The sequence below is a fragment of the Acanthopagrus latus genome, chromosome 1 (assembly GCF_904848185.1).
Source record: "Acanthopagrus latus isolate v.2019 chromosome 1, fAcaLat1.1, whole genome shotgun sequence".
NCBI lineage: Eukaryota > Metazoa > Chordata > Actinopteri > Spariformes > Sparidae > Acanthopagrus > Acanthopagrus latus.
In genome coordinates, this window is record NC_051039.1 from 13,397,761 (window position 1) to 13,420,921 (window position 23,161).

At 40.2% G+C, this 23,161-nt stretch overlaps 1 protein-coding gene across 16 annotated transcripts in view; it reads left to right on the forward strand.

Moving 5' to 3' along the window:
• Positions 1-23,161, forward strand: part of LOC119022406 — a 231,860-nt gene that overhangs the window by 168,590 nt on the left and 40,109 nt on the right. For 4 of the 16 annotated variants that reach the window (XR_005075914.1, XM_037103262.1, XM_037103273.1 and 1 more), the window contains one exon: positions 1,130-1,342. The exons of 9 other annotated variants lie outside the window; for them this stretch is intronic. Coding sequence is in view for 3 of the 7 variants with exons in the window: in XM_037103262.1 (XP_036959157.1) it covers positions 1,281-1,342 (62 nt within the window). In the remaining 4 variants the exon portion in view is untranslated. Of the gene's footprint in view, positions 1-1,129; positions 1,343-1,569; positions 2,202-23,161 lie in introns of those variants that run through there. 3 more of the 16 variants (XR_005075930.1, XR_005075931.1, XR_005075910.1) reach the window with 1 other exon arrangement.

The window sequence follows — 23,161 nt, forward strand, 5'->3', positions numbered from 1 at the left end:
ATTGTAAATCACCAAAAACCGCATCACCACAATGTAAGCTCTCCAGATCTGTAACAGCCAACCACTAGGGCAACAAGACAATACAATCATAATCTCTACTGTGTTGTTGAAGAGTGATAGATTTACAACAAGAGAAACAACGGTCAAGTCAAGCTGAAATGAAAAATGCCTTTTTAACTACTATCAGATCACATCCATGGTCACGTTGTGTATTCACTCAACACAGAAATGCATGCCAAAAATTGCAATCACAATGTGTCTTCATCCTGTAAAACAAATGTGTTTATGTTTATGTGAGCTTCACACAACCAAATTCAATTCAACCAGTAATATCATGCCGTCACCCATCCATCCACCCATCAATCAATCCTCAACTTTTAGCAGTGAGCAAGTGGAACAGTGCTAAGATTTCTTAGCTGAACGACACCACTGGGGGGAGTGTTTCTAAGGCCCTTTACTGATTACTGTACAAAAACACAAATTTAGGTTTATTCACTGATTTGGGTAAAACCAGACCATATTAAGAGACCTTCTAATGAACCTCCCTCTAATGTCTTCTGACTGCTCTGTCTGAACCCTGTTCAGGTTACGGAGTGTCCTGATGAACAGATGGCTTCTCATGTTGCTAAAATAACCGCTAACAGCTGCTAACTGTATCAAGCTCAAAGTGAACATGGCCAGTTTCTGGACCGGACCCCAACTTCGAGACCAACTGCAGCCAATTTGACCACAGGGAATCCAGTACTGAGGTGGTTTATGGTGTTTACACTTGTTTGTCTAGTCGTGCAGTAAACTTTGGCGGTCCTATTAAATGACTAATGTTAGGCCTTGGGTTGCCAGGAGCAAAAACCTGTCAAGAAATCCACCTCGATATCGGATTCCCTATCGTCAAACTGACCGTTGTTGGTCTTCAGTGCTGCATTAGGTCCTGTTAGTTCTGCCATGTGCTCTCATCACTTAATGAGCCGTGTTCAGTGGGAGCCTCAGGTAACTGGTCAGACAGAGTTCCTTTGACATGTAGCTGCATGGCAGGGGACGTAATTCACATTCAGCACTAATGTGTTTGGCTACTGCAAAATGCCAATCGATATCCTCCTCATGTCCCCCCTCTACCTGACTGTTTTTACAGGAAACACATAGAATTGCAGAAGCAAATAACACCCCATACCGTGGGGACTTCTCTTCAGAGAAAAAAATCCTGGAACCGTTCCTTTATCTGAACCCTCATCAAGACTTAACGTGGTCCTTTCTCAGCTGAGACCAATCCTGCATCCAAGATCATGGAAATCAGTTCAGACGTTTTTGTGATCCCACTGAGAAACCAGCCGCCAAACAGACAAAGGTGAAAACAAACTCCTTTTTAGAGTTACTCATTTAAAAGTGACATGCTATACATGCTATATGTTTCATATCATCCTCTCACGCAGTCCAAGCTCCAGTTGCATCTGCATGAAAAAATGAAATTATATGATGTCCAACTGGGTAGTTTTGGCCCATATTTCAACCATTCAGAGTATGACGTGTCCCATGACTAACCCTGGATATTGCATGAATCTGTTTGACTCACAGTTCGAGTACAGCGTGACCCCCAGGCTAACTGTGTGCAGCCCCAGTGGGAAAGAGACCCACCTTTTGACCCGAGTGCGCTTCCCTCAAGTCATCTTATTATGTAGCCGTCTGCCCTGCTGTTTGATGGGCAGTTACCTTGTGGGCTGTGAGTCCTTTATAGGATGCTAATGAACTGGAATGACAAGATAATTATATGCTGCTGAACGGAACCACATCACATTTTTTAATTGATTTAGCAATGCAGAGGGAAAAAAAAAAGATATTCAATCAAGCATCAACACTCCACTGGATCCGCCCAGCCACAAGCAATCCAAAACTGAATTGGATTATTGTGCTCTCCTTTGGTTTTTATCATTTAATTGATAAACACTGTGGTTTTAAGACAGTTATGGCAGGTTCCCTATTAAGTGATTCATGCAGTGTATGTGCCCCGTGTCATTTCAGATTAAGGATTAAATAATGATGAAGAAGTAAAACAAGGACAAATCGAGGGGAAAAAAAGTGCAGAGATGACTCAGTGACAAAATCCAATACTATTAGCCTAATGGTATGTGGCAGCCATAGAAAGAGACAATATTGGTATGCATGTTGTGTAATAAAATGGAGAATAAAGACTACAGAGAAAAACTCGACTAAGCAGTTGTTCTACATTAATGGAGAAAAAAAAACTGTTCACTGCAGACGAGATCATTTTTGTTAAGATAGTTTATGAAGGTAACAGACATTTGATGTATAAAGATGCAGCACATAAAAAAAAAAAAAAAAGACACGTAGTAGGTTCTCAGGCTATGTTGAAGGCAAATCAGATTGAAAGCAAATCAGACTGAAGGCAAATCAGATTTGTTTCTCAAATCAGATCAAGAAGAGCACTGTTATTTTGTTTCCAGACGCCAACCGATATGTATGGGTTGCTGTGGTGATGACGTAGGCGTCAGTCAACGCGGAAGCACACAAAATGGAAATTCATCATCTCGACCTCCAAACAATTGCAGAGCGGACAATTTAATTCAACCTGACTGTCCACAGACTGATGTTCTCCGTGTTGTCCCCCATTGCTCTGTTAGTAGCAGGATGGATTCTGCCCGACCGCTCTGACACACTACTGTCACTCTTGATTTGACATTGGTATTGTATGTCAAGTGGCCAGAGCATCCTGACTGAGGAATCTCTGTAGAAATGTGATTTGAATTAGATTTCAGACCTCCTCGATATGTGGTTTGAATCCAAAGTGCATTGTGCTTTGCAGACTTCCTAAAATCAATATGGATACGACCCTGATCTGCCAAATAATGGATTTGGGCTTGCAGACTGAACATAGCCTGAGAGTCATGTTTGTTACTTGCTCATCTTTGATCTATAAATCTCACATCTACTCAAATTGATGGAGCCTGTTTTATGAATTCCCCTTAGTATGGGAACAGCCATGGACCAAAGAAGAACACAAAAGTTTTGGAAGACATGATCTTGGTGATCATAGAGGAGATTGAAGCCAAAATTTAATGTTCTATTATTATTAATAAAAAATCTTTAGTTACAGTTCCATCGAAAAACAAAAATGCTGTATTTACAAAATGAAAAATAAATGAAATATTGACTCGAAAAATCAAAATGCATGTTGTCTGAAATTCATCTGAAATTTTCACCCTAAATAGTCTGCTGCATTCAAAATATCCTCATCACTCTTCTGCTTAAGATGTATTTTTGTGAGTCATCCTTACGTCCACAGAACATGTTCAGCTGTCCACCATTAGTCCATCTCCGTGGCTGCTGTCCCGATATTAAGCAGCCAGTCCAGCATGAAATGTAAGGGGCATTTCCATCTCCCACCTCTTCATCTGACATCAAGGATAATGGCCTCTGTCAGCCTGTTAAAGGTTGGTCCGGCAACCTCTCTGTCACGTCCCGCATCAGCCTGTATTTCCATAACCTTGTCACTTTTATTGCTGCATAAATCGGTGTAAGGTCAGCCAAGACCAGGCCGTGTAGATAGTAACAGGCCACGAGGTTAATTAAAAGACTGTGCAGATGAACCCCTTAAACCCCCGACCCAAAAGCATCACCGTCACCTCACACATGCACATGCACCCACTCTTTGTCAAAGAATAAATTGCATGTGAAAGCTTTGATGCACACCGATGGCCAGTATTGAACACTTAAACCCAGTGCAGCATGTAGTAGATCCATGAGCAATGTGTGCTCCCTCTTTCTCGGCAGTTTTGTCTGCCACTACGAGTTATGCTCTCCTCCTAGTAATGGTTCCTCCAGGCTTGAAATTAGCACAATTTACCCCACTCTGTGGCACGTCTTGGTGCTGAAACCCAACTGGTTGCGCCACTCTCCGATTCTGATAAGCCCACACGACAGAGCAAGCCAAGGACATAAGGGAATATAAAAGTTGTCAGCTTACATGACCAAGTAGTGTTGTGTGAAATGACTTTAGCCCGACATTGTTAACGCTGAGCGGGCTGCCTCCGCCATGCTCGATAAAGGCAAATAAAAGGCCAGATAAAGCCCTGATGGAATGCAGTGTGTGTCTATGAGTGTGTGTGTGTCTGTGGGTGCAGGGGTATAAAGTTTGCCATCTAATCCTTGGCCTCTATTATAGCCTGTGTTTAGCAACACAGACACCCCTGCTCCATTCACCCTTGAAGACTTTCTCCTTCTCTGTGTCACTCTCACTCTCCTATTCTATCACTCCATGGACTCTCTCGCACCAGCTGATAGTGCCCATACATAAAAGATGCAAATATTGAGGCGAGAAATGCTGTTTTCTCGACAGCTATTTGTCTATTCATGATGTTGTCTTTCATTTTTTATTAATTATGTGTGCTCTTCTGCTCTGAGATTCTAAATTCTGGACTATGTGCTATCGTCTACACGCTGCCTGAAGGAACCCACTAAAAACCAAACTGTTCCAGCAGTGGAAAAAAATGTACCATGTAATTGTCACGGCCCCGGTTCAAGTGCAAACAAGGGGCCGTTGTTACGTGCCATCTGCCTCTCTCTGCTAATGCGTAACGTTGCTCTATACTGTCCAATAAAAAGTTGCCTTCAGTGGGACGTGACGGGGAGGGATGAGCAGCACAGGTTTGAGCCAAGGCCCAAACCGACCAGCCCCACAGAGGGAAGGGAAACCGTAGACATGACAAAACCATAAGTCTATTTGATTAGGACGTTCTCACTGCTACTGCTGGCCACGTGCGTGCTAATTAGCATGAGTACAATTCATTACCCAAGGAGACATGGGATTATGTCTCTGGATCACTCAGCAGCAAAAAGTTTTGACACTCTCTAATTTAACAGATGGAGGGCTCACTTAACTTTGCCAGCTCCCTATAGGCAAGTGGTGTTAATAAAAGGAAGGAGGGAGTTGGCGGGGATCATGCCATTGTGCGTATGTGTGTGTAAGAGCGAGCGAGCAACAGAGACAGATGACAAAAAAGCAGAGTGTTTATGTTGGAGATACTAATTGTGTATGATTGGATCAGCAAAAAAAGCAGCTGTTCTGCCGCAGTGGCAGCTACAGCGTATATAGTCGCACATCACAAATCATCCTACATGTACATGCAAGGACAGCGTTACGTGACGAGTTAATATGCTGGAATAAGACTAATTGCTCATTATTTTTGTTTGACTGCATTTCTACAGTATGAGTAGCAGAGAGCAGTGTGGCTTTAAGTGAGGTCCATGGGTATGCTCGCACACCCCTACAGCACAGGGCCACTTTCCGTAAGTGTGCGATTCTGCATTTCCCCATAGGAACTACCCACAGTTCGTATTGTTGTAGTATTAAACGCAGTGGAAGCATCTTGAAGCATTCATTTTTCTGTGTGTGATGTTTTTTTTTATTCACAAAAATACATTTACTCTACATCTGATATTTTCTCTTGAAGCTGATTCAGTAACAACCCTTTGAAACAATATGGAACATTTGCCCTTAAACCTCTGAATAAATATGTCTGTGTGCGTTTTGTACATTTTTGTTGAAATTAAGGCTATAGTGTTTATTTAAAAGAAGGCCTAAAATCTTCGAGTTAAAGTGAAATCTTGTAAAGTGCTGTCCCATTCATATTAGACCACATTAGACCTCTTTAACTCAAACACTTCCCAGGTGATGTCCTCTAAGTTTGTGAGGGCTCAGGGCTGACGGCCTTAGTGGGGGACATTAGGACCCAACCTGAAAGTAACCTCTAACGGCAGCTCTCAAGTGGTCACATGATCAATTGTGTAAATGTTTAGAGAGGCAACAGCCAATCTTTCCTTAAGTCTTTACTGGATATTGTTCCTTTAACTACTACAGATAAGGTTCTCCATTCGGTTTTAAGAAATGTCACGGAAGGTAGCATCAGCTCCCTAAAGAGCTTGAAATGTAGAGATGCTTTCCAGTTTGACACTATGTTTATTTGAAAAAATATGCTTTTGTCTCACCCATTGTTCACCTAATTAATCTGTCACATCAACAGAATACTTTCCCTAGTGCTTGAAAACAAGCCATTGTAACTCTTATCTATAAGTCTGGAGACCGTCATGAAGCCAGCAATTATAGACCTATAAGCAAACTGCCAGTATTATCAAAAGTTGCTGAGAAGGTTGCTATCAAACAACTGACAGCGTATCTCAATACGAGCAATTTTGGCCTACTTCCAATGCAGTTTGGCTTCCAACCCGAACACTATACCGAAACAGCTACATTACAGCTGATGGAGCAAATAAAATCTCAGCTGGACTAAGGAGGGGTGATTGCTGCTGTATTCTTAGATTTGCACAAAGCCATTGATACAGTAAATCACAGTTTTCACTGGTTTCAAAACATTCCAGATTTAATTTCTCATTTAGAACGCTGACATGGATGTCTTCAGATCTACCCTACAGTGTGTACACCTTCACAGTGTGTTAAAGTTAACGGAGCGTTGCCAGATTTTTTGCCACACAGAAATGTCACATTTCCATAATGATTCCTACATTGTTTTTCACAGTTTCAGGTGCTTTTAATCATATCGGGGGCACCCTCTTCTTCTGCAGTCGTCTCAAAATTAGATTTAAATTTGCCGTACATCTAAATGGAAATATGAAAGTCATTTTGGGCGTGCGAGCATGCTGACATTAATATTTAGCACAGCTCACAGGCTGCTAGCATGGCTATAGATTGTTGGTTTTGTTATTTTATTTGTGTATCTATAGTGGATAGACGTACAGACTGTGACTGTTATATTATATCATGATGTCCGATGGCTAGAGAGAAAAATGTGTCAACATGCTAAGATTCCAACGGCTTATCATAAGGCAAGCTGTATGTCTGAGCTCTACTGAGCAGTCAGACAAACGGTTGTGTTGAGTTTCTGTGAGGTGTGTGTGGTCATGCGTTAATGATGTGCACATATGTTCATTACCTCACAGGCCAGATGAGTCTAGTAAGATGGTCACACTGCGAAAATGCCAATGGCCTCTTTAACCCTCAGTTTCATGCAGAGACTGTCTCTTTCTCAAAGATGACTCTTTGTACATGTTGTTTTAATTTCCAAACCAGTCAGTACAACAATTCACAAATATTCATAGTCCAGCCACATTTCATAACATAACACATAAGCAGTATGTTCCTGTTTGTGTAGTCTGATTTTCTCTATAAAAATGGAGATGAGATGGTCACATATTTCATCAGTCATTCATCAATTATGCTCCTGAGCTACTGAGGAAAACAACCAAACAAACAAACACAGACATCCATAGATGGTATCTGAGGTGGTGGTGACAGTTTGTACATCCTCCATGACAGATGAACACACATCAGCGATTATTGCTGGTCTATTCCTCCATCCCCCTTTTCTTGTCTTCTTAATACTGCCTGAACCCAGCGACTCGATCAAAGCAAGCGGCAGCAGCATCTTCTCCTCTGATATAAAGATATGTTTTGGCAGCTTTAAAAAAATAAAAAATGCAGCATTCTCATTTTAAATCCTGAAACAACAGAAGGGAGAGATGAGAAACGCCAGACATGATTCACAGTCTGGCCAAGTTGCCAGACTCGTCTGGCAGGGAGGGCTAATATGCTCATGTACAGTACGGGCTTATGACAAATGCAACCCAGAGACTGTCGAGTCCATTTACAGTACTTATACTGGGGTAAGGATGGGAACTATGGGGAAAACAGATAAGGGTATTAAAATGAAACCAGGATAAGAAAACACCAACATGAGGGAAGGAGTGGAGGACAAGGTTTTTTTCTTCTTCCTCTTCCTAGTAAACTGTCCTCTTTATATACATCCAATGAAGTGCTTAATCCAGCTATCAATGCTCGGCCACTTCACACCTATCACAGTGAGCACCAGATCTCTCACGGTCGCGTCGACACGCCTGTCTGCTTTACTGAACACCTTCCTCATGCGTGACCACCAATTTAATTGAACGCCTCTCGAGGAGCAATAAAGAGGCACCATGTTCGAGGAGAGGCCCCTTTAATCGGACATGCCTTTGGACCAAAAGTTTCACATTGAGACTTCCTCTCAAATTTAATTAGCGTCCACCCCTCCCTCATTAGCGGCTCTGCATTCTGCCTCTCGTTTCTCTCTTTCAGCATGTCACACGCGCTCGTGCTCTCTGTCCCACTCCATCTTTCTTCCCTTCAGACCCTTGTCACTCAGTCAGACGCCTCTTTAGAAAGTTGCGCTTGTGCTCAGTGATTGCTTAAGCTCTGACATCAGTGCAACTGTCACTGATTATGAAAAATTAGCACCCCGTCTGGCCTTCTCCAGTGGGCTCAGAGGCCAGCTTTGGAAGGAGCTTTCTGTCTGGTGCAGTGGCTTTGTTTCTGAAAATGTGTGCTCACCCTGTCCCATGAATACAGATAGGGGAGAAGCCAGGTACAACACCATCTTGATCAAGTAGTGTGCCAGCCAGAGATTTTTATTTGTGCTCGGACACAGAAGAACTGTGGTGGAGGAGGCTTATAAATTGGAGAACCAACGATAGTGAAGACAATTGTAGCTGGAATACCAATGCAGTTCTGAGCTGTACGCCGCCTGAAGTTGCCACGGACCTGTGCATGATGGTGGCTGCGCACTTGTGTTCATCTGCTCACACATGGCAAGACTTTTGAGAACTATAGTGCAGTTTTAAAACTAAAACTTTTCTAAGTGATTAAAAAGACACAGAAAAACTGGGGTGACACTGCTCCAGAGTTCTCAAAATTAGATGTGCATGCAGCAGTTTTATGATAAACAGTCACCGATTTCAAGACAAGTGTGGTGGGTTTCTCGTTATCATTCGATCTTGCAGGTAGACCAGAAACAATGATTTGATCCTATAATATTACTTTTTTATTGTGTTGCAAAAGTCCCCATTGTTGTCAAAACAATGGTGACAATATTCTTGAGCAACAATTTTGCTTGAGTTAGATTTGCTGAAAACTACTATTACCAAGCTGTTTTAGGATATTATATAGTATTTGTATATACATTTGATTGAATTTCTTTTTTTACAGGAACTATGTAGAAGATAAGAACATTGTAAACTGCTGGTCTTCCCCTGGGATTTGTTGACATATTTTAAGGCATCTAATTAGCAGGATAGCTGGCTTCTTTTAAAAGTATACAACAACATTTTTCCCAATTTTCAATTACTGTGTTAGATATTTGATTTTTTTTTTTTCTTCTGAAATTATATACATGAAAGTCACAAACATTGATTCAACCAGTCAGTGAAAAAGCACATCATCATGAATTACTGTTTTTCTGTAGAAGAGCCACACATTCTCAACATATGGGTAAGGGGGAGTATTCAAAAAGTCATGATTGGAACAGTGAATAGAAAGGGATAGCTTCTGAGCAAACATTACGGAGGTGTCTTTAATGAAAATGTTTTTTGGTACAGTAGCAGCCAGGGCCGTAGCCAGGATTTTAGAAATCCTGAGGTGCTGCCCCCCACCTCCATCTCCATCCATTGAGAACATTTTGACCACAGTATGAATCAATGCATTTCTCTGCAATTTGCCTGACAAATAATTGCTGAGGAAATAATATTTATGAAAACTGACAGAAGAAGACGAAGAAGATAAGTAACAAATATGGCCAATTTTGACTTAAATGTACTGAACATATTTCTTACTTACTGACACGGCAACACTTGATAAAAACCCTCATTAATAAATCGTAAATGTATAGTTAATTATATTTAGTTAAGTAATTTTACTGTAGCAAAACAATTAAGTGGTTCATAAAACATTTAGTGAGCCACTGTAAAGGTAAAAAACATTAGTTGCAGCTCTCTAATGGACATCCAAATACTATTTATAAATTAGCTACACATTTCCAATAAACAACTGCTAATAAATGGTTAATAAATCATTTCAGTGTTCCTTAGAAGTGAAATAAATTTTAAAGTTTGATTAATTATAGATTTGCAATTTTCTCTTGAATATGATTATTTATTTTTTATGGTATGACAAATATAAAGTTCTACCAAATACATATATCAAGATATCAAAGACCTAGAAAAAATACAGAGGACATGACCTCAATGTCCTTAACAATATATTGTTTTTCACTCACTGATTGCCTGTGGTATAAAAAAAAAACAAACAATTAAAAAAAACGGCAGAACGCTGAGTAAACATTGAATAATCAGGTGCACCAGGCAGATCACCACACTACCTTTGTAATATTCAACAAAAAACTCTTCTCACATCCAATATTCATTTTCTAACCATCTAATAATTTTTCTTCGCCTTCACTGTCTCTGCTGCACAAACTAGATGGGGCCCTGCTAAGGTGCACCCTGCCTTATTATTATTAACTTATTAGTTTTCCATCATTAGCTAAAGCCCCCAGGAAGAGTGGTGGGCCAATTTTACATAGTGGCAAACCGTGTAATCACAACATCACGTGAGGGTCCCAAAAAGACTTTGAGAGAAGCGGCTGCTAAACAGAGAATACATTTTTTTGAGGATCACAACCACACAAAATGACTTGTTTCATCATTATTATTTAGTTTGTTTGGTCCAATAACACATGTTAAATCCATGGAGTACACATGGGATCCTGTCACCCCTGTCAAGTTTTTTTTAATGTATTTTTTTTATACAAAACCACAGATAAGTTCAAACTTTGACACGCACAAAGCCAGCTTTGTTGCTTTTGTTTCCTGACAGTCAAAAAACATGTGGTTTGCAGCAGCGTTAGCGGCTAACATCTTATAATTATTTTATATATTTTGTTGCACCACTGAAAAGAAAAGAACAGAAAAAGAAAAGAAGAGAAAAGGGGACAGAGGTCAAATATACCTAGTATTTAGTGCATATTTACTTATGTAGATCAAAAATAAGTAAGTTAGGCAAAATCAAAGTGATTCTCACAGTTTTTACATGAAAAAAATATACTTAAACATCTGATTTATGGTTAATAAAACAATTAATGTAAGAAAATGTCTTTGATGCGAATCTGATAATATTCAAATACACAGATACCCACAACTAAATGCATAGGCATTAATAGAATAGCTCAGTAATGTTCCTTGCTGCTGATTTTCAAGAAAGACATAACAGATACTATTTGGAAAAGTCTGCTTGTGCTGTACATGCTCTGTAAAAACAAAGAAACATGGTTGATCACATGGAGAGTCCTAGTAGTGTCAATGAGAAGCAATGCCATAGGGTGGTTCACGCATGGGGCTCACGAGCGCTTCAAAGGGCGCCTCTCGGTGTCAGCTTAAACAGATGGTAGAGGGATTGTGTTACATTAATGAAAGGTCCCTGCTTCACTTGAGGTATCTGTCTTCCTGACAGTTCATGTCCCTGTTGAGGACTTATCAAAGTTTCCCCATCATTTTTAAAGAAGTTTCATGTCACCTCCATTGCCAAGAGCAGTCATTTTTAACATCCTCAAGGCCAGTCGAATGCACACCGGGTGATTATGACACTTTAACCCCTCAAGGGAGATGGCAGCATGTCACTTGATGGCCTCGACATTAACACAGAAAAACACATACATGCTCAACATTTTCACACATGCCTACGCAGGCTCAGATGAAAAACCTCTCAAATGAGCAAAGTGATGTAACATATCTTGGGGAATGGCTTATATTCTATTCCATATCCACTTTCTTTTTTTCACACTGCTCTGGCAGCTACAGTTGTGAAATACTTGTGCAAATCTGCGTTATGTAACTTCTTCAGGAAAAACCTAACTTAGATGACCTAAATTAAAGTAACAGGCGGCAAAAAAATTAAAAATAAAAAAAAACTCAACCAGAAGCCGGAAATCTCATGTGTGCAAAGGAGGTGATGCGTGTATTAGGAAATGGTACGTTTCCAGCTGGGTGCTATTTTACTGCTAGAAGACACACTGTGACTCAGTAGTGGTGGCTTCATGGCGTGCCAATGAAAGATGAATATGATTGAGATATTTCCTTTTTTGTTTAAATACAACCCCAAACCCTTTCATCATATAACGAACTGGGGTGAAAGGATTGCACCCCACTTTGCTACCTCACAGCTAAAAGAAATGTTCTTTTAAGTATGACCTGCTGATCTAATGTGTGTAAAGACTGCGTATGGAAAAAAATGACATTAATAATATGCTTGGGCCGCTTATGTTCCTGCGCGCTTTGTGCGCTCTCAGGTTTTATAGCTATCTGCTCATATGCTGGACTTTCTGTCGGCAGTTGAAGATTGAAAGTGTAACATTAAGAGTTACCCAATGGTCAGCTGAGTGTTATTTCTGTATTCATGTTGTCATATTTGGAGCAGATTGAAACGTTTGTCCCGCAGCAGGCTGCCAGCTGCAGAGGGTTGGTTTCAAGTGCTGCTGTGTATATATATCACTTTGTGTTATTAGGCCGCTGACAATATGCACTTGTGAAATCAGCCAAGTGCTGGCAGTTGTTTGTTGTTTTTTGTTTTTTTTTTGCTGGACCCAGCCGTTGCCAGGAATGTACAAAAATACATCAGTTGTGTGTGAATAGAGAATACAAATGGACATGTATCCTAATCTAAAATACATTTGTATTATCAAAATAGAAAAAGAAGGAAAACTGTGCATTTCCTGCCAAGGATAAGATCAGCAGTTCACACACCATCCGCAGATCTGTTCTTCCACCTGAAGGAGTTTGCACAAGCTTCAGAAACGCAATGCGCAGACATACAGTACATGGGGCTCAAGGGTAAGGTTTTGCTGATTATTAGTCATCCGTGTGAAATTAGCCATATTGTTGCAGCGTGGGGAGATACTGAAGAAGTAATCACTAAAAAATAAACATTGGTAATGAATGTCATTGTTTTGACAATGTAGTAAATGTCTCCTATCGTTTAGTAATATAAAAGTAAGCTAAAAGCTCAAGACAGATAGTTAGTGAAAGGAAATGACAGACCACAGTTGATTTATGAGCTATTAACAGTTAAATTTGCAAAGCAGAATTGATGTCTGAACCTTTAAAACACAGGCTTTTTGTTTTATTTTTCATATTGTTCGCCCCTTCAACAAGGAAATCTCAGATGGTATTCTGGTGTTGTTATTTATAAAACACTTTTGCCTCAGAACTCTAGACCACAAGGTATTAAAGCAATATTAATTTCATTTCCTGGATGTCTTGATTAAAAACAAATCTTTAAACACTGTTTTGGCCTGAAGGTCAAGTCTGGCCTTTCGACTTCTTTGGAAAATCCTGTTTTGACTGCCAGTTTCTAATGACTGTGACCTAGAAGAACTCTGTTCAAGGCAAAAGTACAATTTTAACCAAAGTAATCAAATTTAGATGAAAAATGAACTAAACATCTATATTGAGGATTTTTGAGAGTGTTTTTCCAAACACTTTACACATCCAAGTTTTAGGATCTGTGAGAAAATGGTGATCAGTTTTAGAGACAGGTACAGTAGCTGAACCAGACAGCCAAATAATCAAATGTCCTCAATTTAAGGATAGCAATGGGCAAATTTATTTGATGTTTTCCACAACAGTGTACACGTCTCCTGCAGCACAGCTTGTAATGACTTTGTTGATCCCTCAACTTTTCATATAGCATCATCACTAATTCAAAAATGACATTTGTCCACCATCAGCCATCAGCCTCAGCTTTGCCTTCTGTTTAGTGCTCTTTAGCAACTGCCGGAATGCTAAATCAAGATGGTGAACATGGTACATATAAGCATTGGCATGTTAGATTCATTGACCATTTTAGCGAGCTATTTGAAGCATTCAGTTCAAAGCAAGGTTGCCACAAAGACAGGCCTCACAGAGATGGTGGCCAATGTAGAAAACGTCATCCTCAATTTTTAAATGTTGCCATTTCTTTATTATTATAAGCAGTCCAATGTGCTATGGAAATCACTCAAGTCATAGCAAAATGTGCACAGATTGGGCAGTGCCCCTAAACAAACACTCAGAATGTCCCTAAAGTTGTGATGTCACCACCTTAGATGTCACAGCTACCATGAATTGCTTGCACAAGTTTAACCATTAAAAACATTTTGTACATTTTCTGGTAGACAATTTAAATAAAAACATGAACCTGAATAGCCGTTCCTCCCACTCCTTTCCAATTATTCACACTGCAATTCAGCTTGCTGCGCAAATATGAAAATAAACAAGGTTTGCTCTATGAAGCAGTTCTGTTGAGCATATAAACGACCCTTAAACTCATAAAGATTATAGTAGCATTGAACAGTAAACTTCTTCTTTGTTCTTCAAACAATAGGTCTTGTGACAGTTATATAATCTGCACATATGCACTATTCACTGTGCACTGCTGTCTTCCCTGTAAGAGAGATCACAGAAGAAAACAAGTCATTTCTTGACTTTACAGTCTGATGCTCGAGGATGTGTTGTGCTTATATGTTTTATTCATTCAGTCAGTCATATAATTGAAGTAATTCAGCACCTATTTCAGGATAGGGATATACAGTATCTTTAGCTACTTCGTGGTTGGTGAATGATAATTAGAAGAGCTAACATCAGACTCAAGATTATGGAATTGTTTTTCTTTTTATCATTAATATTGTGGCGTGTAAAAGGAAAGACAGCAAGGGATAGAGAAGTGTGCAGGGAAAGCAAATGCTGCAAAGGAAGTGTTCAGTGTTGCAGAATGTCCTTCTCACCCCAGTGAATCATTGACTCCTGATACAAGGATAGCTAACCCTGCCCTTTCCCCATGCCATCTCCCAACACAACACACACCACTGACACATGTCATACTTTGGTCACCTGGGAGGACAGGGGAGAGTAGAAATGGAGAAACATAGTCTGGGTGATAAACTGGGGCAGCTTTACATGGGAATCATTGCTTTACAGGCTGGTCATCACAGACCGAACCCCTGGAGAACTTCAGTGAGAGCATGCTGACAGGCTGCAAATCCATGACAAGCCTATAGAGGGGAAACAGATCTCAAGCCACTCTCACAGTGAGACAGAGGGGTGAAAAAAAGAAGATGTAAGCGGATTTCTATCTATAAAAAGCAGGATTGACAGTGATTAAGAAATGAAACCCTGCTGTGAAAAGGTTATCATTAAAAGGTCATCTGTTTTATCCCCCCTCTTTCGCTTTCAAAGTCTAATGTCTTGGTGAGACACACACACAAGAACACACAAATGCACATAAACACAGCTTGAAGCTTGTAAAAAGTCTCTCTGTGGGGACTCAGTAACAAACAAGACCAAGGAAGCTGAATTCAGCCGGACAAAAACTGAAACCTTTGTTGGTAACCTTCTGCCTGTAATATACTCACAAACCTGCCAAATGGATCCAGAAGAACGCATCGCTGAATCTGTCTGAAGTGGTTTTAAGCCATAGCGCTCCCAATCCTAATCCTCCAATTCCCACGAACACCATGTTGTGATGTGTATTACAACCTTTGGCTTGCTGTGACGCCGCCTCTCTGTGGCTGAGGGACTGCGGTAGAATCACAACAACCGCACAAGATTTCAGCAACTGTGTTTTGTGATGACTGCGCTCTCGCCAGGTGAGACAGATGTGGAGATATTTGACTGGGGAAACAAAGCCAAGAAGGGAGAGAAAGGAAAACAAAAGACTGTGAAAAATAACGCCAAAACTTTGTCTGGCCTATTGGCTTATATGTTAAAAAACATCATGCTGAAAGGGTAATGTAACCTTCTGTATAATTAACCTTCTTCGAGGACGACAAACCATCTAATGTTTAACCTTGTTACGAAAACGTCACTGACCAGCTAGGACACCAGTATGTTATTCATTTAAGTAATGAATTTGGGCATCATTAATAACACCCAAAAGACCCAATAGTAACAATGCAAAAAATAAATCATGTGCAGTGCCTGATTAAATATGAAATAAAGGTCAAGTTGACATAGTCAAGTTTGCAACAATGTTTTATACAAAGGTATATACATGGTTCAACTTTCAAAATAACGCCTGCTGCTGAGCATTCCACGTAGTGTCACATTCTATGACTTTGCAAATGTTTTGAACCTTGTCAACCGTCACAGTTTGGTCAACTTCAGCCCCCTTAAAAAACTAGAGAAAATAACAATGCCTGGTCAGAGTTAAGAAAAGATTGTACCTTGGATTGGTATGTAACGGTTAGTTACATAATTGACATAATGTAATGTACGAGTTCATTCATGTCATTAAGTGAAGTTCACTAACAAAGAAATACCAAGTAAATCACTCTGGACTCTTGGTCAGAAATGGGATGCAAATCCCTGTCTCTGGGGGGAACATCTCTCTATAAACTTAAGGAATCTCTGTCTGTCTGTGTATGTGTGCCTCAAATATCTCTGCAGATCAGGATCAGACTGACCTGAGATTTATAACATGGCTGCTGCGTGGTTCAAGGGTGTGCAACGTTGCATTTGTTTGGACTACAATGATACCGTTAATAAATTATTTCTTAAATGCTTTACAAATTCCACTAGCATTGTCAACCATAGCCACCATAGCCACATTTGCACCAGAGCCAATCACTCCAGAGCTCAAGCCCATGACATACCTAAAGAAACAAGCAGATTTATACCTGCAGTGGTGCGAGCTGGACCGGGATTTTGCCAGCGGTTCGGTCACGTTCTGTGCATCTAAACTGAATGTTAATAAGACTAAACGAGTCTGGACTGAGTCTGTTTCAGTATGAGGAGATCCGGATACGCGAGGACAACAAAGTGGAATCGGAATCTGTGGATGTTCGTGTGTAGCTAGCTGCTAGCTGCTAGCCCACCCACACGGCCCACCTCCTGAGTCGATGGACCGGACGCACCGGCAGGTCCAAAACCAGACTTAGGGTAAATAATGTCCATCATGCTTTTTCACGAACGTTGCTGTCACGTTTGCTTTGTGTCTGGAGCAGGAAATAATAGTAAAAACAGGCTTTTGTCACGAAAGTGTCCGCAAGCAGCAAGTTTGGTTGCTGAGGAACAGGGGAAGTTGTGTGAGGGATGCCGGCGGTGATGCAGACAGTGACAGAGATGGTGAGTTTTGAGAGTTGAGTGATTCGTGACATATAGCTGTGACATGCTTGGAGTGTATAGTTAGTATGTTATATAGTGTTTAGTGTAGTGTGTTTAGTTTGTAGTGTAGTCGTTTTTTTGTGTTGTGAAAACAAGGAGGAGACTGCTGAATGTGGAACAGGCAGGAATGAGCTGGGGAGCCCTGAACCTGAAGCATTGCCTGCATTTAAATGCAAATAGTTACATGTAACTTTTTAAATTTCAAAAACTGCACAAATTTAGCAAACAACAATTTATATTTGCATTATAACTAATGCAATTGGTTCATTAAACATATTTGTGGTTTTCACAGTAAAAAATATAACTTTTTCCTACTCTGATTTTATGTTATTTGTGGTTTTAGGTCCATAGTGTTAATATAGTATGTCAAAATGAAAAAATAACTGTGCAGTCACATGTGAGGTTCTGCTGAAAATAATGACACCAAACACGGCAAGGTAAATAGTTTTTAAGGTGAAATATAATGGTATAATCAAAAGTAGTCAAAAACAGCCAATTATATCCCCGACGTTCCACCTTCAAACACAACCTCATTCGGCCATCCGTGAAAAAGCTAATTAACCTCCCACTTTTCTGTAGGAATACATGCTTCCTACGGGCGCTGCACTAGTCCTTCAAATGACCAACATCACCAACCCAGCCCCACCCCTTGGCTCACCCGTTATACTCCAATAGAGTGTTGCACCAAGAAGTGGCACTAAAGTGATGCGGGATACGGGCCGCTGCAGTATTTAACGCACTGGGAGTAAGAACGGGCTGACACAGTTTACCAACATTATGCCCCAGTAGAAGTACAACAGAGTATCTAATCAATACCGTTTATGGTCCACAGAAATGTATAACGAGTAAAATCCATACCATCAACAGTTAGATGCTTAATTACTTTAAATACTGTATTACCCCTAATTTAGCCTCACACTGCTAGTATACATGTGTCTAGCGTAGGTGGCAGTAAACTGATAGCTGAAAAAAAAAAAAAATTACGAACCAATACTGTGCACAAGTATATAGTAGTTAAAAGATGCCTGTCAATATTTAGCTTTGTCCCAGCTGATAATACGTTGGATGTAACGTCAGTCAAACTGTAACTGCCACATAGCTACCAGTAGGGGCTGCTGTGGCGACATGATGTTGATCTGAGACAAACTGATGGCGACAGGACAGAGTTAAACCTGGCAATATCTCATGTTGCTCACATATTTAAACAATTATGTAGAGTGGGCAGAGGAGGACTTGGATTATAATGGAGGGTGATAATGATGCTGATGCCAACATCAGTGATGTCCACCCACACGCAGACAGGTGGCATTTTGTAGGCACAACAATCTATCAGAATCTCACTTCTACTGAATAATATGCTCCTTTTGTTGTTGTGTTGTGTTATGTGAGAAGGAACACAACAGTGGTCTTTAAGCTTACCTGCTAGATAAACCACTGTCTTTAAAGTTAAAGTAAAATGTATATATGCTCTGCAAATCATATGTTGCGTGTTCTGCTCTGAGAAAAACCACAACCACAAGAATCATTCATATTTTGTATTTACGCTTTCATGATGACACCCCCTATCTTTTTCTGTAACATTATCCTGCAGATGGTCACAGTGACTAACAGCCAGGGAACAGCCTGCTACACGAGAGCTGCTAACGTCAGATTGTGGGTTAGATAGTTAATTAGCCCGTCAGTTACAAAACATTAAAGATGTAAACATGCATGAAAATATCACGTAAGTTTCGATGCTGCCATTGTCCCACCCTTCACGACCACTGCTGATACAGCCTGCCCATGGCGTGCAAGTTAAGACATACATGTCTTTATCTGGAATCAGACTGCACGTTACGACAAGCTGCAAGAACAGATGGCAAAGTCTAACTTGAAATGTGACTACAGTTTTTTACACAGCTGTAAAATGAGTAGTATTAAGGACAAACTCTCATCTGTGGCTGTGGCTCCACCGACACACCTTCACAACAGTATTTGCAGGTGTTTTCAATAATCCCAAACTCCCAACTACTTGAGCTAATGACACTCTTGGGTAACTGAACCACCACCTGCCCCTTTTGCCAAGATATCTCCCCCTGATGTAAATGTCTGCACGTGGCACTTACCAAGAAGACTGTTTAAAAATTAATTATAATTTCAACGACTTGCTTTGGCTCTATCAGTTCACATCTCAAGACTTCACCTGCCATAACCCCTATCACTTTGTTTGCACTCACCACAGTGAGCTGCTGAATTTAATTTGTCTCCTAAATTAGTTGTTTCAACTGCCTGTCACGTTGTATGTATAGTGGCACTATTGCACTTCATCAGGCAAATTATGCAGCTTAAAGCAGGGCCGAATCAGTCTGTAGCAAGAGTTTTCCCAGTGGGCTGGCGGGTTTATGTGCCTCCAAATGCAGCCCGTGCTGTTTTGTAGCCTATTATTAGATGTGCTGTGGCACTTCTCACAATACATATATTAAATTAACGTTTTGCTGCCATCGGGTGCCAGTTGGAAATATCAGAACATGCTTGTGTAATCAAACTTAGAAATGTAAACAAAAGACTGTAATTGTTAGCACCACTTTTACCACACCTAAATTGCAGGATTTTTTTTAAACAACGGGTTGTCGTATCCAGCAGTAAAGTGAATTTACGACAGGTGCCGCTCATTCTTTTTTTTGTTTTTTTTTATTTTAACTGTTGCAAACTAACTAACATAATTCTGTAGATTGGTTGAAACCTCTGTCTCCAGCTGACTCCAGTTTGAAATGAAAAACCTGTTACAGGGTCTGAACTTTTGAAGGCTACATGCATGATATGCTAATGCAGCGCTGTGTAATGGTGCAAAAAAGACCAAGGCGAAAAGCTCCAGGTTCCAAGCCAAAGGGCAATGTCCTCATCAGTTAATGATGCATCTAGAAGACAGGAGCAGCAGTGTCCTTGGGTATTGCTACCTAGTCTTATAGTACAGTATGATAATAAAAAGAAAATGTAACCAGAAGTAACTCATAAATGCCAGCCACCTTAAATACGCCTGATTTTAATCATCAAGATCTATGCATTGCTCCCTGAGAATGTAGTTAAAATGTTCTGAAAAAGTCCTCGCCTGCAACTTTAAAGAAAGTGAGAGCGAGCTCCTGGATCAGTCCCTTTATCTTGATCTGCACCATAAGTTAATGAGATCTATTCTGGGCTGAGACCCATACTCAATCTAAATTGCGTGGATATCCTTCCAGGAGTTTTTTGCAGTCCTGCTGACAAACAGACCAACCAATCAACATACATGGGCAAGAAAACATAGACACATTTTTCGTTACCTGGATGAATAAAACACGTTTAGATTGATGCTTTTCGTTTTCAATTTTCAACATGTTTCAATTTTGCATTACAAAACAAGGTTTGAGGGTGAGGACATAACTACTACATACTACATAAATACTTTTGGAAAAAAAAAAACGATAATGGCTTAACCAAATTTATTACAGAGAAGGTCAGAGTCACATCAACCTAAACTCAAGTACAACAGTTAATGACATGAGACTGGCACAGCTGATGTATCAGTCCTGAACGTGGCTTTTTTTTTTTTTATTTAACCTGGAACCTCACAAAAAATTGTAATAAGAAGGAGGGGTTCAATGTACTGTCAAGTTGAACTATCAACAATGAGGCCACCATTTTAAACATTTTTGACAAAAGCAGAAGTAACGCAGCACCTTTCTTCTTGATATATATGGATTACTTTATGTAATAATACATTCGGCATTTGTGGGCTTAGCTTATAAGCAATTGAAAGTGCTATAATGCCGTTGTTGTTTCCTCCCCTTTGAATTCTTTCAGATTCTGTTATGTTTGCAGAACAGTACATAAATCAGTCCAGACTAAATTCCTTCCTGTCGTGATTACTGTGATTGTAAAGCAGCAGAGGCTCACAATATGGGGTGCACAGTAAATATTAATCTATCCTTTTGACACAAACCTTTGCTGGCAGAAAAAAATAACCCTTTTCAGTCAGGTGTCGCTCCAACAGGAAAGTTTGATTCCATGCTGGCACAGCATGCGAGGCAATAAAGTACAGCAATTCGTGTTTCCTGGCAGCACATCACTTGTGAACCAAAACACCCGTCTAAGATGGTGAAACATCCACTGAGTAGATTTTGAGGAATGCAGCATGCTGAGTCACTCGATAGGAACCTTTTCGGTACCAAATATGTAATCTTGACAAGCACACGTGCGCACACACACACACGCACACACACTTTGATGAGCAACTTTACGTTCATGACATAGGATTCTAAAGGCATGAATGTTTCAGCTATTCAGATTGGTGGTTATACAAAAGCAGTCCTGCAGGGAGTGAAACTGAGATGACAACCCAATCAAATGTCCTTTTCCTTGCCTCTGATGCTGTCAGTGCCTCATGTTTTTCCAAATATGCCTTGACAAATTTCTTTTATAGATGCATGTACATGCCTTGGCTGTGTCGAGGGACTGACAACATGATCAAACTTGTTCTTCCATCCAGTGCGGAAGCCAGTTATTGATGTGTAATTTAGAGGTCATGGCTCGTTTCAGTTGCTTTTCTTGATCGTGGCTGAATGTGTCCAACTCAGCATCACATGTGTTGTACAAATGAGACCGACAGAAGTTGAAGGGACTAATGACTCCACTATAGTTTTTTTTTTTTTTTTTTTTAATTTGGGCCCATCTGAGAGGAGGTGGTAAATGAGTCTCACTACCGTAACTGTAATTAAGACTACTACATTCAAGAACATAGTGATGGTGCACAGCCTTAACTGTGAGTGTGGAGGTGTTGCAAGATGTCTGTCATTTTTGTTAAATCAGTGACTGCAGTCAGTCATAGCAACAAGCATGCCATGGCAATCAAGAGACATATTTGGGTCAGTCAATCTGGCCTCTGTACCTATGAGCTATCAGACTTCTTCATGGTTCAGCACACTGGAGAATATTTCTTCCAACTTGCGTCTTTCATTTTATCCAGCAGAGTCTGCAGAATGAAAGTACAGAACCATTAGTTTTAACATCTCATTTGAGCTATGAACGTTAACATCCTTGCGAGGAATTTTCACCACAATCCTCTCAGCAGAGAACTGCTTGTACTGTTTTACCACAAAAACACCATAGGCTATTAATTTTAATAGGTTAGTGTACACATGAAAGGTCATTTGTTGGCATCATAGTGGGGGAAAAACAACAAAGAAACATGCCCACTAACACAGCAACTAACTTTGGTAATGCCTGGACATTATCACTCACTAGTACTGTAGTTCACAGAAAACTGCCTTCATAGACTAAAACTGGTGATTTCATTTGGAAGGATGTACACTACATGTTCACTACATGTTGCACACACCAACAAGCCATGCAGGTAGACTGGGTCTGCCAGTCCCCAGTTATTATGGAAGATGGAAAAAGATAAGTCGTGTATCCTGACTAGTCAGCCTGTGATGATGCATTGCCTGAGTGTTTTGCCCTTAAAGGTACTGAAAAGCTGTTTTCTAAATTGGCTTTTTACTCTGTGCGTGGGGACAGGGGGGCGGGGGGGTTGGGGGCCTACAAAAACCCACAGCCTTGATCCACATTTATGGCAGTCTTGGTTATTATACTTGAGAGACTTCTGTCTCTGCTGTTTTTCTCTTGAGCCGCAGGACATTGTCGGAAAACGCAATGTACTTCTGTGCACCAATCAATCAAGCAACATTGCGATCAAAATGCGATGGCAGTTGTGTGTTTTCAAATCAGATGAGTGATTCTCATGATATGCAAAAGACTGACAGCCAGACATTCCTTGCTTTACTGTCAGATGCTGTATAGTGCTAAACTTACAGGTCAATAACTATGTTTTTTTCTACTGTTCATGTGGTTGTTGAACATTAGTGATGGTTTATATATTGTTTCTGAGGAAAATCCTTAACAGTATACCTTTCAAATCCACTTGCACAGATGTCAGGATGAATAGTTTGATCATCTATAAATACATATATTTATATTATGGTAACACATTTGAAAATCCTGACTAACCAGCACATGCACCACATGACAGCAATATTGCTACTGGTGAGGAGTTCTACCGTATGTGTCAGTTTGAGGAAAGCACTACTCAAGTTGATTATCATTCTCTCCTTTGTGCTTA